The sequence below is a fragment of the Accipiter gentilis genome, chromosome 18, assembly GCF_929443795.1.
Source record: "Accipiter gentilis chromosome 18, bAccGen1.1, whole genome shotgun sequence".
NCBI classification, from domain to species: Eukaryota; Metazoa; Chordata; class Aves; order Accipitriformes; family Accipitridae; genus Astur; species Astur gentilis.
This window is the reverse complement of record NC_064897.1, coordinates 2,210,791-2,234,270: the sequence shown is the minus strand read 5'-3', so window position 1 is coordinate 2,234,270 and position 23,480 is coordinate 2,210,791. Positions and strand designations below refer to the sequence as shown.

The 23,480-nt window shown below is 40.1% G+C and overlaps 1 protein-coding gene across 2 annotated transcripts in view; it reads right to left on the bottom strand.

Annotated features, from left to right (window-relative positions):
* ARHGAP8 (Rho GTPase activating protein 8) overlaps window positions 1-23,480 on the bottom strand; it is a 110,811-nt gene that overhangs the window by 35,087 nt on the left and 52,244 nt on the right. For both annotated transcript variants that reach the window (XM_049822592.1, XM_049822591.1), the window contains exons 9-11: window positions 13,595-13,668; window positions 1,634-1,711; window positions 830-958 (exon numbers count right to left, since the gene is read on the bottom strand). In XM_049822592.1, the coding sequence (XP_049678549.1) occupies window positions 830-958; window positions 1,634-1,711; window positions 13,595-13,668 (281 nt within the window). The remainder of the gene's footprint in view (window positions 1-829; window positions 959-1,633; window positions 1,712-13,594; window positions 13,669-23,480) is intronic.

Here is a 23,480-nt window from a genome sequence, read left to right as displayed (position 1 = left end):
GGAAGTTGTACTCCATTTAGATATAATTTCCTCAAAAAGTAGGTTTTGGAAAAATGTGTGCTTGTGACTTGTGACTGGAAGTCCTGCGGGTTCCCTGCTAGCTTGGGGACTATAGCCTGGATAGCAAAATACCAGTCTCCACAAGTACTACATACTAACTCCCAGATATTCTGGGATCTCAGATATTCAAGCCCCATGTATTAGGGGGTTGCCTTGCCAGCATTATAACCTCCTAGTCCCCAACAAAGGCCACATAATTAAAGTTTTAGAATTCATAGTTTCATGTGGTTCCTGATCTTTAGATAATCAATGTCTTCTCATGGCTTTAGATCCTTTCTTCCCCAGTATATTATCCCATAGGAATAGTTCCAATAAAAACAATCCTCTCCCCACAAAAAAAAAAAAAAGAAAAAAAAAAAGGAAAGCAGCATACAAATGACCAACTAAATTTTGTTTTCACAATTCTGCCAATCCTGCTGCTAAAACTAAAGCTGCTTTGACATACCTTGCATCACTAAGACTGACTCAGTGCTGTGCCATGACATAAAAATGGAGCCTTGACAATGAGAAGTCTGATCCAATTCTTAATAATAAGAGTATGATACATAGATAAACCAGTAAACCTTGTAAAAATTAGAAATGGTCTCGGTAACCCTGACCACCTTGCTCTGGTACAGATTATGAGGTTGCCCATTTGTGGCTGCAGTGAAACACTAAAAATATATACCCATGATTGCGTCATGGTTAGCAAACAGCAGTGATCGTGAATTATTAGCCAGGTCCAGTTCAACTTGCTGTATAAATTTTTCAAACACCTATTTATACTCACTGGTGATTCCAAGGATATGATCATAACACTCAAATGTTAGTAATGGCTGAGGGAGCTCCCTAAGGAAAGTCTTTAGGATAACAGCAGGAATATGGATATCATGATAATCATCAAAATTCACAGACTTGCCTAAAAGGAGAAAAAGAAGAAAAAAGGTGTTCAATCAAATGATGTTTTACTTTTTCTTTGAACTACTACTTAAAAACTGTTTCACAGTACATTTTAAACACAAAACCTCTTGGCTTTCTGCTGCTGGTAATTCCTGGCATTTTCTTTTTGTATTTTTCATAGAGTTTTATTAATCTTGCTATAAGAGATTCTCCCCATAATGGCATTTCTTAAAATGACTTCATGGGGTATTCGGTGACTTTCAAAATTACTTCACTACATTTCATAAATTATTAGGTAAAATTATATTTCTTTGCCATAACCATGAAAAAACCACCAGAGGCAAAATGACACAAAGACGTTGTACTTCGTAACTAAAGTAATTCAAAGGGCAGAGAGGCAATACAAATGTTTATGAAAAACCAGACCATTTTTGACTCAAACCTTATCATTCATTAGCTGCTACAGATTTTGTAAGCTCTGGTCTGACATCAACTGATGACCTGCTATTCAGTAAGCATTAAGTGCCTGTTGCTATCTTTCAGGTTTCTGTACTAGTGCTCTTATGATATTTTATGTTAGAAATGGTTTTATAATTAACTAATTACACGAAAGCTAGCATTTCTGTTTCACCAACAAAACCAAGATCAACAAAGCCCTCACACTATTACTGGTAACAGTATGGTAACAGCTTACCCTGATTGTAGAGTTTCTGAACATCTTTGATAGTCTGGATGCTGGCTGACCTTCTGAAGAGGCCCTCTACTTGTAGTCCTGAAAAAACAGTTAATGCAGATCTCATCTGTAAAAGCTGTCACTCTCGTTTTTCTCTATAGGCTCAGTTGAAAACAGAACAGAGGGAGAAGGTTTGGGAACAAAGCTACTTGATACACTCATTTTTTGGAAGTCCTTGAGAATAGAATGTAGGATCAAATCATATTTCAGCATTGCCTACAGCACTTTTTTTAACATGTCTCATAGAAATACCACCACCTTTCCTTAAGTGTTTTAGAGTGTCTTCCCAACTATAATTTTCCTTTAAAAGTAGCTTTCAATTGCACCTAATGACATAGAAGCAGGAGATTTAGATTTACCAGGCTGCTTATGTACCCAGTCTCAATGAGCGTATCTGCAAACTGAGCACCAAACCATGCCTGTAAATCTGCTGTTCTCCTTTTAAATGCCTTAAACTTTTAGCAAGCTACAGAGGGCATTTGCAAAGATTTCCTAAGCTCCCTCTTCTGTCAGTGGGTGAGACAAGATCCATTAGGCTGAGGAATGTTTCATAGGATCTTTGGATGGAAGAGCCTGTTTCTTACCATTGGAGGGATACTGGCCTCCCCAGCTTAAAGGTAGATTGGGACGGACCACTGCTCCTTCCACCTCTCTCTGGAATTCAGTGGGATTTAACACTCCGCCTGCCCACGGTATGTTGAAATACGTGATTCTAGTCTTGAGACAGTTCTGAAATATTTATCATAGATCTCCCGAAGGGTACCTATCTAATTTGCTTTCATGTCTTGGACTAACTGAAATCTGACATCAGCTACTGAGGAAAAACTTCAATAAAATGCATCCAATCAAGGATCTAATTTGGACCACAGCTTTCAAGGTAAGTTTGTTATGAGAATTATTATGCAAAACAGGATGAGGACAAGAAGTGTTACTTTTCTTGAGACTTGTGCTACTTCTTGCTTTTGAGTTTGGTAAAATTATCATGTGTCTCTCTCTCTTTCCTTCTCTCCAATTTGTGCTGTTCCTTCCACCCAGCAGGTAATGCAATTTGGCTTACATGTAGTCTCCCTTGGAGATTCCTCCTGGAAGCAGACTAATCTAAAATATTAGCCTATGCTGGTCTGACAAAAAAGAAAATTGCTGACATTTTGAGAAGGGTGGCAGACCACCCACTGACTTGGAGGGACTGCTGTACGTTTCTTTATGTGAGTGTGGAAGATCAGATTGACTTTTTAATTTTTTTTATGCTTACCTTTCAGCAGCTAAGTAGCCAGACTGAAACCAATATTTGTGTATTTCAACTAAAGTACACATGCATCTAGTTGCATGACCAAGAATCTCCATGCTGTTCTAGAAAAATTTTGAGTCATACATTAATGAAAGATACTCAGTCATTCTTGTAAATTCACCAAGGTTGCATGTGTATTTTGCACAGGAAAAATGAGTAAATTACTACAAATTCCTTAATGAACCCATTCCTTACAGAATGGCATTTGAATAGCTCATGTGAATTTAGTTCGGTATACTAAAAGAATTGACAATGTATTATTGAAGTAAATTTTCATAGGCATGTTTCAGAGACTTTTGCAAAGAACCCCAAGCTCTATTTGAAAGCGGTCCACTGACTAGATTTAGAAGCTTAGCTGAATAGAGCTCCTAGTTACCTTCTAAGTACTTATGCCTTTGCCTGTTAAATTCCAGGTTGAATATTAAAACCTTAGCCCACGCACTCAGTTCTGGAAGGAGTATGACACTTCCAAATACAATATCTAAGGACACGTGTAGTTACTAAAGGAACCAAATGGACAATAATTATGATCTATTTGACCACTTGCTTTATTCCCGATCAGATCATGTTTCAGTTGAATAAAGTTACGGCAAATAACATCACTGTAGCAAAACTGTTCCATTATATTTATAGCGCAACCTGTCTAAAGACATGGTTTTTGAAGTGGCAGCTGTGAACAGCTAGCTCGTCAAGGCATTGCCCTCAGCAAACAAGAAACACAATGATTTCCTGAGAATTTGTAGAATTTTATGCTGGCTGTCAGTGGACTAGAGGTTTTCTGTAGAAACAAGCCTTTCAGAAAATGGACATCATAAATGCTTGCAATTCAGTTTGCAGAAATTGGTTTAATGGTTAATGCTTTAATCTGATGTGAATCTCACTGTATAAACTACGATGTAGCAAATATCAATTTTTAACATGTTTATGCCTTTATTGGCTAAGCTTTCAAGAGTCTAATTAAAGACATTAATCTGTAGCATAGACAGCAGCTGTACTTGTCTGGCCCTGTATCCCATCAACGTTACTGTAATGGCACATAACACTAAGCTCTTGTTGGATATGTTTTTTGGAGGTCTGAGGGGGAAAAAGCAACTTTTATCCTCATCTGCAGAAATCGGGGATATGGGCGATATCACTGCTTCCTCCAGAATTCATTTTCCAGGTCAGCTGAAACTGAATCGATATACAGCAATTTGTTTGATCACAGGTGGCAACAAGCCAACTACTAAAGCCCATATCTCCAATCGTTCCTACATTTGTGGGCAACCTATCCAAATGACGTGACACTAATTAAATGTAGGTTAGTGCAATTGTTAGGAAAAAAGAAAAAGTGATAGTCTCCTTCTAAACTACAAGAACTGCAACAACAAAATAGCCACCTCTTTGTTGCATAACAGATGCTCAGACCAGAAAATAATATATTATAGCGATTTTTAAATAAAGCATGGGTCATAACTTCAGCCTACTGGTAAACAGAAATATGAGTCAACAGCCATTATGCTATTGAAGGGGGAAAACGATGAGCCTGGGGACAGAGATAGTCATTTTACAATACATTTTTCTAACTTCTGTGATGCATATGAACAGAGCAGGATGCTTTGTTTAGAAGTCTGTAAGTCTATTAATTGCTCTCAGTGCTTTCTGTGTTTACGCAGGGCAAGGGAAAGCTACCTGAAAAAATGACTTGAATTATGGTGTTTCCCGTGTCGCATAACCTGAACAGCATTAGCATGTGCCCCCAACTGGGGTCTCATAATAAGGGATGGGAAGGAGAAAACAGACCTGAAGCCTTTCGTTGGTTATTCCACTGTGATGGATAAATACACAGCATTAAACACAGCCGAGAAATACTTTCTCCAAACCTGTCTCTTCCTTTTCAGACACTACAGGAAAAAAACCCAGTTCTTGGAGCTACCATAATTAAACTAACACAAGGTGCCCACACTAAAATAAGATTAATCAATTTGCCTTCCTTTTGCAGACAAAAATACATGCCAGACCCATGAAAGTTACAGGATGAGAAAACAAAATTGGCTGAAGACAATCCTGGCATTGTAGCTCAAAGCATTCATTTCTGTCCTTTTAAAAAAATAATACTGAAGTAGCCTATTTAATTTCTGTTAGTAGTATTCTTCAATCAAATCCTGTTTACAGCATGACTCATATCAGCTGTCTCTCTAAAAAGAAATATTTTTGTTTTGGTATACAAGTTGAACTCTTTTGCCATTAATAGCCTAGGTAGCACAGTCCATAGAGAATACCAACCCTGGAGCAGCAGTGCTTGCCAGAACACTGCTAGGGGATGACTGACATGAGCAGCTAGCCTGGGCTTTCCAGTTCTGATAAACACACAGCTGCATGTCACTCACATATTCTATCAACGCTGCAGAGCCTCTGTTGAGATAACTCTGCCCTGCCCCTCACAAAAAAAAGACAGATAGATAGAAAGATAGATAGAGATCAGTGGACTTTTGCTACCTTGCACTAAACTCTCCAGACCAAAAAGAGCGAAATTTTATTTTAAATATTAAGCGCTGTACAGAAAAAAACATAGCGATGTGACTAGTGAAGGAGCCATCTGTATTCAATGAAAAGTGATTCTGCGATTGAGAACTTAACTGAGTAATTATTTAAATGTCAGTAATCATAAATGAAAACAGGCAGGCACTTCATTCCACATTGAAATTAGATGGCTTGTACCACAGCAGACAAAATTTCACAGTGCAATGACACAACTGTGTCACACTCCGAATTAATAAACTGTTGCTAATAATACTTAACCCCCTTCTACCCCCCCATCAGTTGTCCCAAAGGAAAGACACAAAAAATCAAAACTGGTAAAGATAAATTAAAGCAACACACGTTGTCACATTGCTGCAAACTTGTCAAATAAAGAGAGATGAGAAATTTACATTCTTTTTCTTTCAATCATCCTTGATTTGAGGGTTGCTGGCATCAAAAACCTTTGTTAATTTGTCTGCTTTCAGAAGAGAAATAGCGAAGAGTCAGCATCTGAATTCCTTCTGTCCCAAATTGAGTTTGGAAACGTTTCTTTTGACTGGGGTCCTGCCAAGTCTCAGGAAGTGTCCATCCTGATTTGGAAGTGGTTTTCATTCTGATTAATACAACTGATTTAGACATCTTCTTGCAGATTACCTAATTCTAGTAAGATTCCTTTTTAAAAATTAGAACTCATTTATTTCTAATACAAGGACTGATGAGTTTATAGCAAATTTTAATTTTCCACCTTCAATGTAACATCTTAAATGCCCAAAGTGGTGGCAATTGTGAATTTTTACGCTTAAGACAAATGTGAGATTTTATTTTTTAAAGCTAGAATACAGTGCAGTTGGAGGGGGAGATTGCCCAGCCTTCCTTTCCCTTGTACTCTGCAATGAATACAGAACAAGTGAGCGTGATGTCTGCAGTTTGTAAAGACAATTTGCACTGCGAGAAGGTGCAGAGCAGATCAAGGGCAGAAGGGAAGAGAAGGGACAGTTCCAGCCCTACTGAGCAGCAGAAGCAAGGATGTAGAACTGTGCATCCTTCATAGAACCCAAAGTGTATTTGTGTCCTTGCAGTTTTAAACGGCATAGTCTCTAGCCTTTGGATTTATGAATGAATATTCTCAGTTTACACTTGGCACCTATGAACATAATTTATTTACAATGCCTGAGCACCAAAAACACAAACTGTGCTTATTACAAGGTTCATTTTTATTTGATGGCACACGAAACAGTCTTGGGATTTCTCATCTCCATGAACCCTAGGTAAAAACATTCACATGAAAACAAAAGAGCCAAGAACTCAGAAATGTTTATATGGCCAATGTCAAGCTTTCACAGTGTTGCATTTTTAAAAGAGATTTGATTGATCACAAGAAGTGGAGGCCAGGAGGCAAACTCGCTAAGCTACAGCAATCCAAACGTATTCAGAATGCATAACCATCCATCTTTACCCATTCTGACTATCACCACCAGGATGTATTCATTCACATTAAAAAATGGAAACAAAAGTTTCTCCATCAGCAAGATTTGTTGTGCTTCATGGAGGGGATGAGGAGGAAAGATTAATTGCTGTTTACCACTGCTTCTGCTATTGAACAGATAAAGGACAGCTTTAGTTGTCACTATAATCATACCATAGGACATTTATTACTTTATCATTAAACTTCTATATCATGGTTATTACCATTTCATTTAGAAGTCTTAGTCATTGCCCAGGACTCTCCTGTGGTACCACAAGACAACATCGAACAAAAACTTTGTGCTGCAAAGTACTTCCAGTCAACAAAAGAGATGAGGTAAGAGAGAAAGACTCAGCAACGGGGCTACTGCGAGATAATTTTCCTACAGGGGACAGTTATCTTTTCTGCTTTATAATTCTGTAGTGTGATTCCTTCACCGTGAGTGTATTGTTCCATCACTCCTGAGCTGCTGCTGATCTCACATGGTCTCTTCAGTAATCAGTTCTCTATGCAATTTTTTGTAGCTGTTTCCTTATATGGCCATTCTATAGAATGCAGATGTTAACAGATTTTGGAAATTTTAGTAATAATCCCAGCAGGCTAGCTTTGGTTTTAAATTGTTTAAAACATGGAGAAGCATGTCGTTTATACCTTTGGGGATACTCTCTAAAACATAAAATACATTAACAATAATAATCCTACCTATGTATTTCAAATTGGTATTTTGCATAAAACCAATACAAATGACGGTATATTAATATTTGAGATAGGCTTGAGCAACATTACTGCCCTTTGTAACCTACCTGACATCTTCATGCAGGTCTGAACAGTGTAGTTCATACCCACCACAATGAATCAAATAAAAATTCCCTTAAAAGCCATCACCTGACCTCCAGATGTTGGGGGGTTTGCAAACAAAATATGGATTTTGCCATGCATTTTTATTTTTAGCGTCTATCAGTTAGTACACTCAAACTGTGGGTCAGAGTTTAAACACTAAGAGAGCTTGGTGAATTGTACTACTAGTGACCTAAACAAACACCAAAACCACCAGCCACACACCACCTAGCTTTTAATTTATCACGATACCTTATATCCAGTCTGTAACCTGCTTTTCTGGAAAAAAAGACATGTAAGTAAAAGACAGGAAAGGGAACTTCTGCTGTGATGCCTTACTAGAATTTAAAAGCAGAAGTGCATTCTGAATCCTAAAGCCTCCGACGGATAAAAGTGCCTCGGAGGTTGGGCAGCTCTGAAGCGAGCAGACCCCTCTCTGTCCTGCCGGGTTGGCGTGGGCAGCACCAGCAGCTTCGGCCACTCGCACAACCCCGACCCTGAGTGCTGTGGAAGCCATACGCACAAAGATGCATCCTCCATAGCACGGCGTTACTTATATCCCTGGTTACCAAAATAGCTGGTCAGAAGCGACAGCCCCCATTTACAGTCTCACTTCAGCACAAAATAGGTTGCTGAGGACATGTGGGGACATATTAACCAGAGAAAGAAAATTACTACCCTGTGGCATAAGTTGGGCTTCTTGGAGAAAAGGGCCTGTGAGCAAAGCATCGAGATCATTACCGCCAAAGGAACGACACCAGGTTAGAAACACTTCTGAATTGTTCTGACAAGAGAGTGAATATTTAATTAAGCAAGGTAATTTCTCATGGCATGGTAGAGATAAGGTAGTACATACAAAAAAATAAATCTTATTTAGTGCAAGTCAAGCCTTGCATTTATAAACTAGACAGATGAACAGGTTGTGGTTTTGAGGCTAAGCATAGAAAAAAATGTCCTCTGATTTGCTGGCTACCATGAAGATCTAGTCACAAATGTGCTGTGTTAAACCTGTCATTCCTCTTTGGCCTGATTAAATCATCAGTTGGGTTCAGAATGATCCAACATCACCTTCCTTCTGAAATTAAGAGCACTTCTCCAGTTTGGTCCAGAAGATGATCTCTGAGTCTTAGTCTTAATAAGCTGATGATTTCTCAGATACTCAGAACTCATTTTAGGAAACCAATTCTTCCCTGTGAAGGTTAGCAGGAACTGAAATTAAACATTTTTAAAATTCAGTATTAAAAACATTTTTCACTCTAAAGTGGAGCTAGAACGAAAGTGGTGAAACGGCTACTTTCTCTTCCTTTCTTGAAAAAATAACCTGAAAATTATTATAGAAATTCAGAAACTTAGTTAACTGTGTTTACTGTAATAGTGTCTGAGGCATCAGCCATAATAATCTCATTTATGTAATATTTATCTCATTTATATAATACAAGTAGTAGGGGAATCTCTGCTTACGGTAGATTCTTTAGTCTCTGTTAAGGTACTGGGTGACCTACTAACTGGATCCAGCGAGAGTCATCTTGCTCAGAAATAGCTATCTAAATACACAGTCGGATAGATATATGAGGAAGAAACCCACACTCACTGTCATAACGCTAATTTGGCTGTTGGGGATGAGGACATGTTTGCTGCTGTCAGAGCCCACTCAATAACTCAGTACAAGAAGGGGAGTTTTGGCTCATTTGTACAGATGAGGATGACTCCACGCTGGGAAGAACAATTCTGCAAACAGTGTTGTCTGAAACCGAGGCAGAAAATTTAAACATCAAGGAGGAAAAAAGTGACATGAAGCAATCTGTCAAGGGGATCGGAGTCATTAAGATGAAAAAGGCTGGGTGAACTTTAGAGACTGAAAGTTTCGTTAGCCTGGTAGCATACTATTGCAGGCTGGTGCCTAGTTTGAATACCACCACAGCTCCTGCATCAGACCTGTTCAAGAAATAAGAGCCTGAGCAGTACAGAATGGACTTAATGGATGTCAGAGGGTCTCTGATGTTTCAGGAAATCTTAACCCTGTGGATGAAGCATGATTTTGCAGAAGCTTTTGCGATCTAAGTCAGAGTTTCAGAAACTGATTTCAGGTACGTAGACATGAAAATCTAGCAATGGGAAGAAGGAGTGGAAATACTGCACCTAGGGTGAAAACCAAAACCCACTCTCTGCTAATTCTGTGAGGCTGGAAACTATGCCAGAATCAAATGGAATAGGGTAATGACAGTGAATTTTTGTCACTTCCGGAAGATGAACTGAAGCGCTCACTGTGCTCACGGCCGCGTCTGGAGTGCAAAGAACGCTGCCAGTCAGCCTCCCAGGGCTGTCAGCACAGGAACCGACACTCGCTGGAGCTGATGGCAGAACTGAGATATTCCAGATTTAGAGAAAGAGTTAAAATCATAGCAGACAGCAGGTACAACAGATACCTGCACACTTATAATCAAGTGCAAAAAAATGCATGTCTATCACCCACTGCTTAACAGCCTTGGCATGGCAGGTACTTGGCTTTCAAGCGTCAGCTGGCTGAGAATGTCAGAAAACACTCTACCTGACAAGCCATCTCTCCTTAGAAATCTGGTTTGGGGACATCTCCTTATGATAGGAATATGACAGCTCTGAACAAGCCTGGGCTTGGTTAGAAAATATCAACGTTGACAAAGCCCAGGCCCTTCCTTCCTAGGGGCACAGAAGGACAGAGAGCTGGGGAAAAAAAAATGAGATAGTCCGGCTAGCAAGTGCATGGGCTGGGCTACGTATTGGTGGCCAGCACTACCATGCCACTGACTTATGTAGATGCACAAAGGAGGACAAAGGCTTTGTTCAGAAGTATCATCGCATCTCCTCAGACACGATCCTTTACAAACCGTGCTGATACTGCACTGAACAGATGAATTTTTAGCCAAAAAAAGATGAAGTTGGAGAAAACCCAAGGATGATTACTGCTTTCAGAATAACAAACATTTCATCTAGGAGAAATTCTGCAATGGCAAAGTTGAGCCAACCCTTTCTTTTATCACAAACATGAGAGCTAAAACTTGCTATTTTTTCCCTGTACTGCACACTTGGCATTGCTGCTTCAGAAAACTGTGGGAATCAGAGCTGGACTCAGCAATTGTTGAGAAGGAAGAATATGGGACTGGTGCAATAGTGATGAGACAAAACACCCAGAAAGAACAAAAGCAAGATGTGGAGGAGGGTTTGTGCCAGATCAGTGCAAGAATTACTAGTTACTGGTCACCAGCACAGTACAATGATGGCCATAAACCTCCTATTTCTTTAAAATCTTTAAATAGGTCCAAGGAAGTGTCAGATATGCAAAGCCCTCCTCCCAAGCACAGCCAAAAGTTTAAATCAATTAACATTTTAGTGACTAAATTTTCCCTCAATTTCTAAATAATAACAGCTGTGAGAAGTAATGATGTTAGTGCACATTCATCCTCATTTTAGCTCTCTTGACTCCTGTGATTAGTGAGAAAGAGGTATTTGCCTATTAAGATAAGCTAAATATATGTCAGGATGATTGTTTCATAACAATTTAAAACACGGAAAAGTCTGGCTTTCATCTGCAGATGGGGCATGCAGTGATACACTACACAAGCTCTAATTATCCACTTACAATTATAATTACAGGGATTGTCTCAAGCTGCCAGTCACTTGCCTTCAACATTCTTAGTAGTGAACTATTTACATTCCCTGTATCCAACCATAATATTTGATAGAAGCTACACCTGCAAAGTTTTCATCATTAGCGCCAGTCTGGCAACAGCACATCCAAACAGCTTTATGGGCTTGAGCGAAGTCCTGAATTTGGACCAAGAGGCCTTCAATAAAGTCTATTAGGAACTCTTAATCTACTGCAGATCAGTAGATACCTTTAATAGCAGAACTGGCCCCACTGCAGTACTTGGCCTTGGCTGCTGGAGGTATTTTGAAGATAAATCAGCAATTTCAAGAGGTGAGGAGCTACCTGTTCTGTATACAAGCATCCCTATAGATGCTATGCTCCACTGCTTGCAAACTGTAAGCAGGTATCCACTCAGATACCCATTCTTCTAATATCATTAATCAGCTTCACTCAAGGTATGAAACCCCCCCAAAAATAAAATGGGCAGTTATTTAAGGTTCTTATTTACCGTGGGGGGAGCTAAAATATGAAGGAGCATAGGCTAGCAATGAGGGCAAGACACTGTCTCATCCATCCTCATTTCAATCAGTAAGATCTTGCACCGACTTAAATGAAGCCAGGATTTCTCTTGAGAAACTGCAATAAAGCTGAGAAGCAACATTTTTCTTGCCGCCCCCCCCACTTTGTCCTCACAAATATGAAGCCTATTAAGTACAAGTTTTTAAAAAGTTTTGAATTTCTCATGGTTCAAATAAACTCAAAACTCAGACCAAACCCTAGTGGCAATAGTTAAAATGAACTGAGATCAATGATGCATGCTATTTGAATACTGAAAACAAAATTTACCTTGTTCAGAACGACAGCTTAAGAATGCAAATTAAGAATATTGTGTGATATAGGTTTTGGGTGAGCCTGTCTATGAAAGAATATAATTTACTCAAAATTAATATTATTTGTGTGGTGTCAATACAAATAGCTCTTTAAATGAGGAAAATCTCAGTTAAAACTCATCTAACAGCAATATAGGAATCTGAGTCTGTTTTTTGTCTTAAAAAAAAATTGTGCTGATCATCAAAATTTGTTCAAACATTAACCAAACTTAATGGCATATTAAACACCAGTGATGTTTCCTTTTTAAAAAAAAAAACAACAAACCTGAACCAAACACATTTTGGTTTTCTTCACTTGACACACCTATTAAAAATTCACACCCTTCTTTCAGGGATCTTAGGAATCATTCCCAGTTCTACCACTGTGTAACGTTGTGCCAGTCACACAACTGTGTTATGCTCTATTTCTGTTCTGTCACCTGTAAGACAATGCACCTAGGCTATAGATTTGGTACTGCAAGATTTAGCAAACATTTGTGAAACTCTGAGGCCTTGGAGCACAAAGGGCTATGGAGATGTTGCTGTGATTGCCTTAAACATCAGAGATCAAAATGTAAAATCACATTACACTGGGAAAAGGAATTTCAAGACTGCAGCCTTATATCTGACTTTCTCCCTGCACGCACCTTTCTCCCTACATAGGGAATACAGTGCACTTACCCTACAGACAGCATCTGGTATTTGGTCCTTCATGTTGGTCAGGAATGCACTGGGGAGCTCAGTGGTATAGTGAGCAGTTCAAAGTCTACCCTCTCTTTGCCCTGTACGTGAAAGCAATACAGGGAACTCAGATTTGGATGCTCCCATTTTAAATATGGGTCTTTGTAAGCTGTATATCTATATAATGTAACTATAGATATGAAATGCAGTCAAAGGGTCTGTAAATGCCAGTAATAACATTTTGTGAAGGGAGGACTCGAGGCTTACTCCTGCGAAACACCAGTTTTTATGGCCACTGGTTCTGTAAAAACAGAACTTCTCATTGATTTTTACTGGGAGTTCTACTTAAAACCAACAATATGATGTGGATTGACGATGTGTATTTCAAGACAGCTTCTCTCATTTGCTATTCCCTAATCTAATCCTAAAGGGAAAAAGTTTTGGGTTTTTTTTCATAGTGGGACAATAATCTGATAATAAGTATTCCCTATCTATCAAAGCTATCAAGGCAGTGCCCAATTACCACTCAAGTTTTCAGGATTTAAACACATCCTGTGCAGCTGTAAACTTTGCTGAATCAGGCACTGAGCATTCTATAGTTTCATACTATTGTCCTTGTTCTGAAAGACATATTGCCTTTTGACACAAAACTCACCGTTTCTTTTTAGGTAGGACACAGTTTCCTTCATTACTGGAGGGATTAGTTCACCTTTATTTTTGTCCTTGATACTGTTAGGAAAAAAAAAGAAAGTAACAGCCTTTAAATGGTATTTATAAACAAAGAGTCAAAACCAAGACAGAACAGTCTCAGCAAAAACCTGAGAGATATCTGAGAGCATAAATTAAATTCCACAAATTAAGGAGCCTGCACCTTGGTGTCTACACCAAACACAAGAGTCCTGCACAACTCTAACAGGCACTGAACAAGCCACTGAAACAGGTGACTTGGACTTCTATTCAGAGACATTCCTAAACACTTTCTTCTCACTAGAAAAGCTGTATAACTGCAATGGCACCAAGTAATAAATAAGTGCTACCTACTGTACTGAAGAGGAGCCAAGGCTAGAGCAGCAGAATAGTGTTCCAGACTAACTTTGCCCCCACCTGAGACTGGTTTTGCTCCAGCTTTGTTGCCCTCACTTGGCATGCCCCAGCAAGGCTGTGTTTAACCACGACGCAGCAACAGGAGTGGTGGTGGTGGTGGCTCTGACTGGATTTGGTTGGATGCTGTTGGTGGAACAGGGTTTCCAGGCAGCTTAGAGGCAGGCAAGGAAGGGGTTTGCAGCGAATGCTTCTGAGTAAGTCTTGATCAAGGGATGCTGCAAGTTTAGGAGCCTTTTATCATGCAGATTTTTCTTTATCATTTGTCTCTCTTTAAACCACAGCGTATATATAATTAAAAGGATATTGTACTATTTATTCTGAAGGCAAAGTGGTGCAGCAAGATTATTAACACTTTGAATGACTCCCAAGAAATGAGATTTCTTTCTCTTTCATGAGTGAACAGTTGAGGCAAAAAAATCAAACGTAGCATCTTCTTGATCTAGACAGCACAAAAAATTCTGCAGTTATCTTTCTTATTTAAAAAAAAAAGTCTTTGGCCATTTAAAAAGTTAAACAAAAGAAACAGTCAGTATCTGCTGAGTATTCTGCTACATTTTTATAGTAATCAACAACAAAATAAAGGACCAATCTCAGATTTTAAAGTAGACTTAATATATACTTATGTGTACAATTTCCTATTTAAAAGGTGACCAGCTTTACTAACAAACTCTAAAGCACCAGCACAAAACAGCACAGTGATCTGTGACCGTACCATGAGAGGCTGCAAATGCTGCAGCTCATCTACAGAAAACATGAGATGTTTCTACAACATGTAAACATAGCCTTAACCTAGTGCTACTAGCTGAGGTTGTACTTGTGTGGTGGAGTTGACCCTGGCTGGACATGAGGTGCCCCCCAAAGCCACTCTATCACTCCCCCTCCTCAGCTGGACAGTGGAGAGGAAATATAACAAACGCCTCATGGGTTGAGATAAGGACAGGGAAAGATCACTCAGCAATTACTGTCACTGGCAAAATAGACGTGACTTGGGGAAAATTAATTTAATTTATTACCAATCAAACCAGAGTAGGATAATGAGAAAATAAAAACCAAATCTTAAAACACCTTCCCCCACCTGTCCCTTCTTCCCAGGCTCAACTTCGTTCCCAATTTTCTCTACCAACTCCTTTCCCTGAGCGGCACAGGGGGATGGGGAATGGGGGTTGGGGTCAGTTCATCACACCTTGTCTCTGCCGCTCCTTCCTCTTCAGGGGCAGGACTCCTCACACTCTTCTGCTCCCGCGTGGGGTGCCTCCCACTGGAGACAGTCCTCCACGAACTTCTGCAGTGTGGGTCCTTCCCATGGGCTGCAGTTCTTCACGAACTGCTCCAGCGTGGGTCCCTTCCACGGGCTGCAGTCCTTCAGGCACAGACTGCTCCAGCGTGGGTCCCCTGCGGGGTCACAAGTCCTGCCAGAAAACCTGCTCCAGCGTGGGCTCCTCCCTCCACAGGGCGGCAGGTCCTGCCAGGAGCCTGCTCCAGCGCGGGGTTCCCACAGGGTCACAGCCTCCTTTGGGCATCCATCTGCTCCAGTGTGGGGTCCTTCCCAGGCTGCAGGTGGAGATCTGCTCCACTGTGGACCTCCCTGGGCTGCAGGAGGACAGCCTGCCTCACCAGGGTCTTCCTCACCACAGGCTGCAGGGGAATCTCTGCTCCGGCGCCTGGAGCATCTCCTCCCCTCCTTCCTCACTGACCTGGGGGTCTGCAGGGTTGTTTCTCTCACATGTTCTCACTCCTCTCTCCAGCTGCAGTTTCTGTGCCGCAGCAACTTCTTTTCCCCTTCTTAAATCTGTTATCCCAGATATCCCATGGTCAATGATGGGCTCGGCCTTGGTCAACGGCGGGGCCATCTTGGAGCTTGCTGGCATTGGCTCTATCAGACATGGGCTTCTCACAGAAGCCACCCCTGTAGCCCCCCCACTACCAAAACCTGGCTATGCAAACCCAGTACAACCTGCAGAGGAGAATGATTCTTAGAGTCTTCTTCTTTTCCTGGTGTTATTTCTTCTCTGAGTTGGCTTGCTTATTACTTCATTAATATAAAACAGTTGATAATAACTGTAGTGTATTTGATACAACTTCTGTAACATTGTTGCATGAAAGCAGAAATCTGGTATCATATTTTGTGTTTACTCTACACATAAAAACTACTTTAAAATAAATGTTACAGCAACATAAGGCAGCATGGAAGGGTAGGGAAATTGTCAATTCCCCCCTCCTCCTCATATATGTTTTCTCTATGCCTATGAAGGGAGTTAGAAGAAGCTATGTAGACTGGTTAATTTTGGATCTCCAAGCTTAGGAGATTGGTCACCCCCAGCTTCACCTATGTGGGCAGTGGGGTGTTCCTCCAATGGGAAGACTCAGAGCAGGATCATGACTTAAGTAGTGAATCACCCTGTGCTTTTGCCTCTCTTACTCGTAACCTCACAGGAGAATATACTTCACACTATTTGGTTATTCAGCCATCAAACATTTTGATCTCATTCATCACTCCAGGGACAAAATGCTGAGCCACCAGTGCCATTACTTCCAGTTAGAGTTTCAGTGCCCACTCAGTCCTACTTTTTCTCTTTCCTATTTTCACCATCCAATCTCTTCCCAGGTACTAATGTCCGTGTGTCTGTGTGTTACCCAGATTCTCCTAGACCGTATTTTTTTTTCCCCTCTACTGTGCATATTTTGTGTGTTACTTCCCCTACTGCTATATAAAACAACACAATTTGTTATGTGATTGTAATAAACTTGTTAATCCAGCTCCTAGAGCTCATTCTGCTATTTCAAATACCTAGACTAACCTGCTGTTTGAAAGGAAATAAGTTGTTCCCTTAGCTGCAAAACTAACGAAGTTGATCTGCTATGGATTTGTATCCTATGTCCTACCTCTTTCCTCATCATTTCCTTATATCATCTATAATCTCACTTGCCTTACAGGTATTTTCAGTTCTTCCCCTAACCTCTTTATCTCATATTTCCTCATAAGGTAAGGAGTACCTCATAACTAATCACCATCTAAACACTAACTAGTGTGCCAGCAGACCAAAGACAACAGAAAACTGAAATTCTGCTATAGCTTCTTTCCTTCCAGCCAATGATTTTTAAGAGCTGGTAGTATTTGCGAGACCTCCAGTCCTCTGTCAAATTTGGTTGACACAAGTCTATAGCTCTTCTGCCAATCTTACTAAAAGTCAATCCATTGAACAAATTTTTCCTGCTTTTCCCACAAAGTATCCATACCAAAATCTAAAGTGTATAAAATTCAGTACTGGTCTTTGTGTGCATTAATACTACTTTGTGGACACTGCTGTATCTACATCTAATAGGAATTGTTTAGGAAAGGGAAATTTTCCTTGATTTAAACATACATAGGAATTTTGACAAAAAATATATCCAAGTTTCACAAAACCATGTTTATAACAGTATAAATTTAGACATTTGACCACATAAATTCTACAACGTATGTAATGCATTTGCAGAAAGAAAAAGACTAACAGCAAGGAACGAGTTTAATTCAGATAATCCTAAAGTATGACCTTTTATATGTTAGTAATTCCCATCATTTGCTGCTGCTTGCAGGTATGATCTTTTGATAAAATGATACAACTTCTTGTCCTTACACACTGGCAAGGCACCATTAATTTCAATATGAAACAGTATTGGACTTGCTGCGGTAATCATTCTCTGCAGTATCATAACAACAAGATAATGGCCAGAAGAAAGATTTATGACCTGACTTGTAAGACCAAGTCCGACCTCAATCTTCCCCATTATCACAGACATCTTACGAGAGCTAAACCAGAGGCCTTAAGCACTTCACAAAAAAACCCCTCACTGGTTAGAGAAGGCCATGGCTTGAAATGCTACCAGGACCAAGTTTATGACCTAGTCCTCAGAGCACCATCCTCTTCTTACCCGCAGTGACAATCAAGTATCTCCATAAAATATCTCTCTGAGCAGCAAAACCCTCTTAGCCCTTTTCAGGGTGTGTGTCCTGTCACTCCTAGTCTCTCCTGCTCCTTCCAGCTTCAACAATCTTACAGCAGTTTGGCACATGCTGCTTACACTGTAGAGCAGAACATAAGTGCTAGTGTTAGCATCCAAGCAGGAGTTGTGCAGTGCTCTCAAACCAGCTCTGATACCTGGGTTGTTCTCCCCTTCCCCCTGCCTTCCACCTAGACCCTGGAGAGAAAAAATTAACAAGTAACTTTGCTTCAGTACCATCAGCTCTCATACCAGTCCCTGCAAATGTTGGCCACAGCAAAAGGAACACAGCCACGCAAACACAGAACATGTGAACCCCCTACCCTGCTCTGAAAGGCAGCTTCTGTGTGTGAATTATTTTCTCTTGCAGCAGATCAGTGTTGTATAACAACCCTGCTGCAACAACATAGAACAAAACAGGCAGTGACTGTGCAGACCCATTAATAAATTAGCCTTGCTAATAAGCCATACGAGGAAGGAAGTTCTAGGTGTTCTTTGCACAGCACGCAAAGTTGAAATCCCCAGTGAAATGATACCCCCTGGTAAGGGACTAAACAAGAAAAGGGGCTGGGAGGTGAGGTCAGTACCAATGTCAATGTTCGGGATACCAGCCTGCAGCAAATCAAGGTAAGGGAAAAAAACCCCACATTTATTTTAGTCTTTCTAATAAAGGAGTTACAACACACTCTGTGTGTGTCAAATAATTTTGTTTCATGTATTCAGATCAGTACCCTAAACATTCAGGGCAACTTTTATTAAAATTAGTTGAAAGCCTAATTCACTTAAATGGGAACATCATCAAGACTTTAATTTGCTTGGAAGCTGTTACATCTTTATTATTGACAATTTAAGCTCATGGAACCCATTCTCAGTCTCTCTGAAGTTGCACTGATTGTTTTTGCTTTCTTACAGCTGCTCACTCCAGAGGCACCAAATAGCAACCCAGCAGCTTTTTATAAATGTTTTCTAATTATTATTGTTACCCATAAATGTGTTTCCCATTTCAGTGTATAAATAGCAAACTGATTATTTACAGCACTTGCTCCTGCTGAGCACTAGTTTATCTGTCAGAGAGGTGAGACAAATAACTGGGCTATAATTTGTAATAATAAAACCCACACATCATTTTTCTTTTTCTAGGAAAAAAGATACAATTTCTGCGCTTCTACCATTTTCTACAAGATTCCTGTTTCCCTTGAAGGAAAGGTGCCATTCCCAGTACAATGAAAGAGGTCCTCAAGATAAAAGGTATTTTAAAATAGAGTAGGATATTCACTGAAACTCACATGCAAAGGATTGTTCTGTTTTTGCAACACTGGGGAAAGCTGGGATGCATATTTTCATAGCATTTCACAATGTGGGACATAGCATTCATTTTACTGGATCTAAGGTGACAGAAAATAATAGGAACATTACTTCAGCTAATGTAAATCAGACCAGCTCAGAGGTCAATGAAATTACACCTCTATCCTCTCTTTGTGGATCCTGTCAAGTAATCTGCATTTTTCTTGCCTTGTTCAGGATGGCGTGATGAGCAGCTGTGCTTTATGATGGACAATGCAAACTGACATTGGAGATCAGGCACTACTACAGGCAATTTGAAATGAGAGATCTCTTACTCTTTCTGTTTAAGAGATGAGCGTAACAGAGCATTTCAGTGCAGAGTACAGATTCTGTAACTGATTCACAGATCTGAATCGTATTGCAGCAACATGTCAGATTCAAGAGGGATCTATTCTGGTAAACACAGTAGCCAGGTAGAATGAGTACTCCTCCCTATAGGATATATGATTAGTTACTGCAACACATTATATATCCAATGACTCATTTCTAGACAGTGGACAGTTATCACAAAAGACCTTTACACATTGTTTTGAAGTGTCATTAAGTATTCTTGGCTGATAATCTTTCTCTCTCTTTGCTTTTCCTCTCCTTTTCATTTTTTCCCTGCTGAGACATGCTGAGATTTGGTTTAGAATGCATTCTTCCTCCCTGGTCATGCATGCACAGCATGCACAAGCGGAAAGATTATGACCAAAAGGAAAACACCCTGAAATGTTTATGATAACAATTCAACAAGCAAAAGCTGTACAGTTGTGGCAATTTTGTGCATTTTCTCTGCCTCCTCTCCCCATCCATGGCAACAGATAGAAAAACAACACATTTCCTGTTTTCCCACAAAAGATATTTAATTTTACATTTTAAAACCAGTCAGAGAAAACAGAACAATGTCAATAGCTAGTCAAGGTCAACTCTGTGCTGGAGCTCAGCTGTAGCCTTCCTTGATTGCAGAGGCAATCGGGTGCAGCAACAGGGGTTTATAGGAGCTTGCAGAGGACAATGATGCTGCGTGGCCCATATAGTCAATTATTGATTCCCTTAAAGTGTTGCAAATTTAGGAAGCTTCATTCATGCATTTTAACTGTATTTATCTGACCAACACAAGCAGAGAGTCCCCCAAATTTTTCCTTGCCTTTTTAAACATAAAATCTTCACTAATGGCTTTTAGAATAAAAATCCTATTTTTCACCCTGACATGCAATGCACACTAGCGAGGATATATTCTGAATAGCTAATCGCTGCTGCTCTACATTTCGCGTGTGAAGGTAGCATCACTGAAAGAACAGAAAAATAGTCTTGCTGTATCAACATAATACATGAACGTTCTTTGAAACATCTGGATTTATAAAAACGATAGTTACTGTTGAGTAAGAGACAGTAATTTCCATAGTACTGTAGTACTCTCCTCTGCAAGTCTCTGATCACTACAAGCTGGGACATTGTACCCGAGGCAGTACCACTGTACGCTTGCCCTGTTCTAACACTGCTCCCTGCTACCATCTGCTATTGCCCTCTATTGGAGAGATGACATGAGGCTTCATAAACCTTTCAACTAGCTCATTGCAGTTGCTATTCTCCTCACTCTATCTGCACATAAGAAGCTTGAATTAGCAAGTTAGAGAAGGACATAATAAACACGAAATGTGCACACTATCCTACCCACTCTGTGCTACACAATCTTAAATACCTGTCACATCTGAGCGTGGAATCCCATTACATTATAACTGAAAAATTAAGTGTGGACAAAACTGTTCTGTCTGATATCCCCATGAAGATGAACATTAGTTTCAGTTGTGTTATTTTATATTTTCAAGAAAATCACATAGTTTTTAATATGAGCTCAAACCTTTAAAGGTGCAATTTAGCAACCAGGCAATCTGGGCTGGGGATCAGAAATGCTATGGAAGGAATGTCATTCAGCAAACTGGGCAAGTCTGTTCTACACGTGTAGGTACAAAGAATTAAATAGGGAGACAGCCAATCTTTTTTGGTCCACCACACTTTATTCTAAAGACATCCTGTAAGCCACCTTTGGATGATTTAACTGCCTTGACTAAGCTCACTTATTATTGTTTGAATTAGTGTAGTTTCAGTGGAAAATTCAGGAAATCTTGGTACTAGATTCAAGTTCTAGCTGCAAAGACCAAATTTTTGAGCCCTCACAGGACCTCACAATGAGGAAGAAGGTTTTTTACTTCACATCTGTGCCTAACATAAAGTACACGCTTACATTCCAGACAATTAAATGTAAATAAAGCTGGACAGACACTTAAGATGAAGTCAGCTTGGTGTGTGTTTGGTTTTTCCTCCCCAGAAAGAATTTAGGGTGACACTGAGGGGTTAAAGAGATCAAATGCAGCCATTTTAAATTCAGATTTTGGATTCTAAGTGGATGGGGGGTAGCATAAGAAATAAAAGTTTTGACCTAACCTGATAATAAGCCCTTCAGCTCGCTCATAAATTAAACCCAATTCAGTATAGATTACATATCAAAGAAGTATACTCCCAGCTCTCACAGACCTTCCATGATTTTTAAATGCCCAGTTGCCTTATGTAATTTTGAAAATCCGACTCCACAAGGTTAAAAATGTCTTTGTGAGTTAACAGATTCCTCCAAGATGAGGCACTGGTCCCAGACAGTCATTTATCAGTGTCTAGATGGAAACTTCTTTCAGCTTCGTTTTGCTGTCCTAACAAAAGAGGTTTTTCCCCCACTGTCTGTTGGGCAAAAGTGAGATATTTTGAACCAATGCTTAGTCACTTTTTGCTCATCTGGTTTTCAATTATAGCTCTGGAAAGCAAATGTATTAACCAATATAAACTGAGAAAAAAGTTAAATGAGGAAGCGTTACTAGAGATAGCATTGCTCACTGCTTTTAGGGAAGCACATTCAAAGGGTATGGCTTTACCACCTTCCACAGTTTTAAATCATTGGGATACCACTATCAAACATCTTATCAAAATTAGGCCACCTATGAGGCCTTGGGATAAATCCCATTCCCCAATCTTATACTGACTGAATAAAATTAATCATCCCAAGAATCACTGAATCTGATGAAACCTCAGGCCTGTGGGCTTTATCATTTCTTTTCTTAAACTAAAGAAAAAGACTCCACAGAGAAACAGTCCTTTAACAACAGCAGCTTTCTCAGCAGCATCCCTGACATTACAATTTTTACTAACTGTAATGCAATACAAAGCACACATTCCCATAAGCCTATACAAAATAAAATCAGGGTCTCCCTGTAGGTCTCTTCAGAAAAATGGAAGAGCCTCACCCAGGAGAAGACTGCCTCTTTGCTAGACAGGTGGGAGGTCACTGCCATTTTGCCATTACAGTCTATAGAGCTCATAAAAGAGAGGGAATTAGCAAAAGCAATTCATTCATCAAGATGACAGCTGATTTTTTTGGTTCAGATTTTAGGTGGTCTCCACACATATCATTCCCTCTCCTCTGTTAACTTCACCTTTCTTCACAAACACCATCTAAATTAAGTCCTTTATTTCTCATTTAGAAGTCATAGGGGATTTGTTTATTTGTGATTTTTATGTGGTGATGCAGCACCATCTCTTCTGCAAGAGGGAATTTGGCCAAGGGTGGGCAAACAGAAGGAACAAATATCCACACGTACATCCATTTTGGACACCCAAGCGCTGTGAGCTGCACCCACACACGGAGGCCGTTCGTCCGTCAGCGCCTCCATCGCCAGCGCTGGAACTCTTTGGGTCAAAAATGATAGTAATGCCTTGCTCAGTGTTTCTCCACCCACAGATCTTCCACAGAAAAGCTCTTTATAAGTAGCCACTCTTTTTATACTTGAGAAAGCTAGGAATGCAGCAAAGATGTGGTTTGCTGATGGTAACATGGCTGGAAAGCGGTAGAGCCAGGAAGGGCAGCCACCACACCCTCACCACATGCAGCCCAGTGAAAGACACTTTTACTGTTCAGGCACAGTCAGAGAAATAAAATATGACTAGCAGATGGTAAGAGTGGCACACAACACGCTGTCTGATCACAAAAGCCTGCAAGAAGTTCAATAGTACTGCTTGAGCAGCCAAGCCGAGCTAGAGGCAAGTGACAGAGCGTGCCCTGATGCCTGCACAGTCCCAGTTTT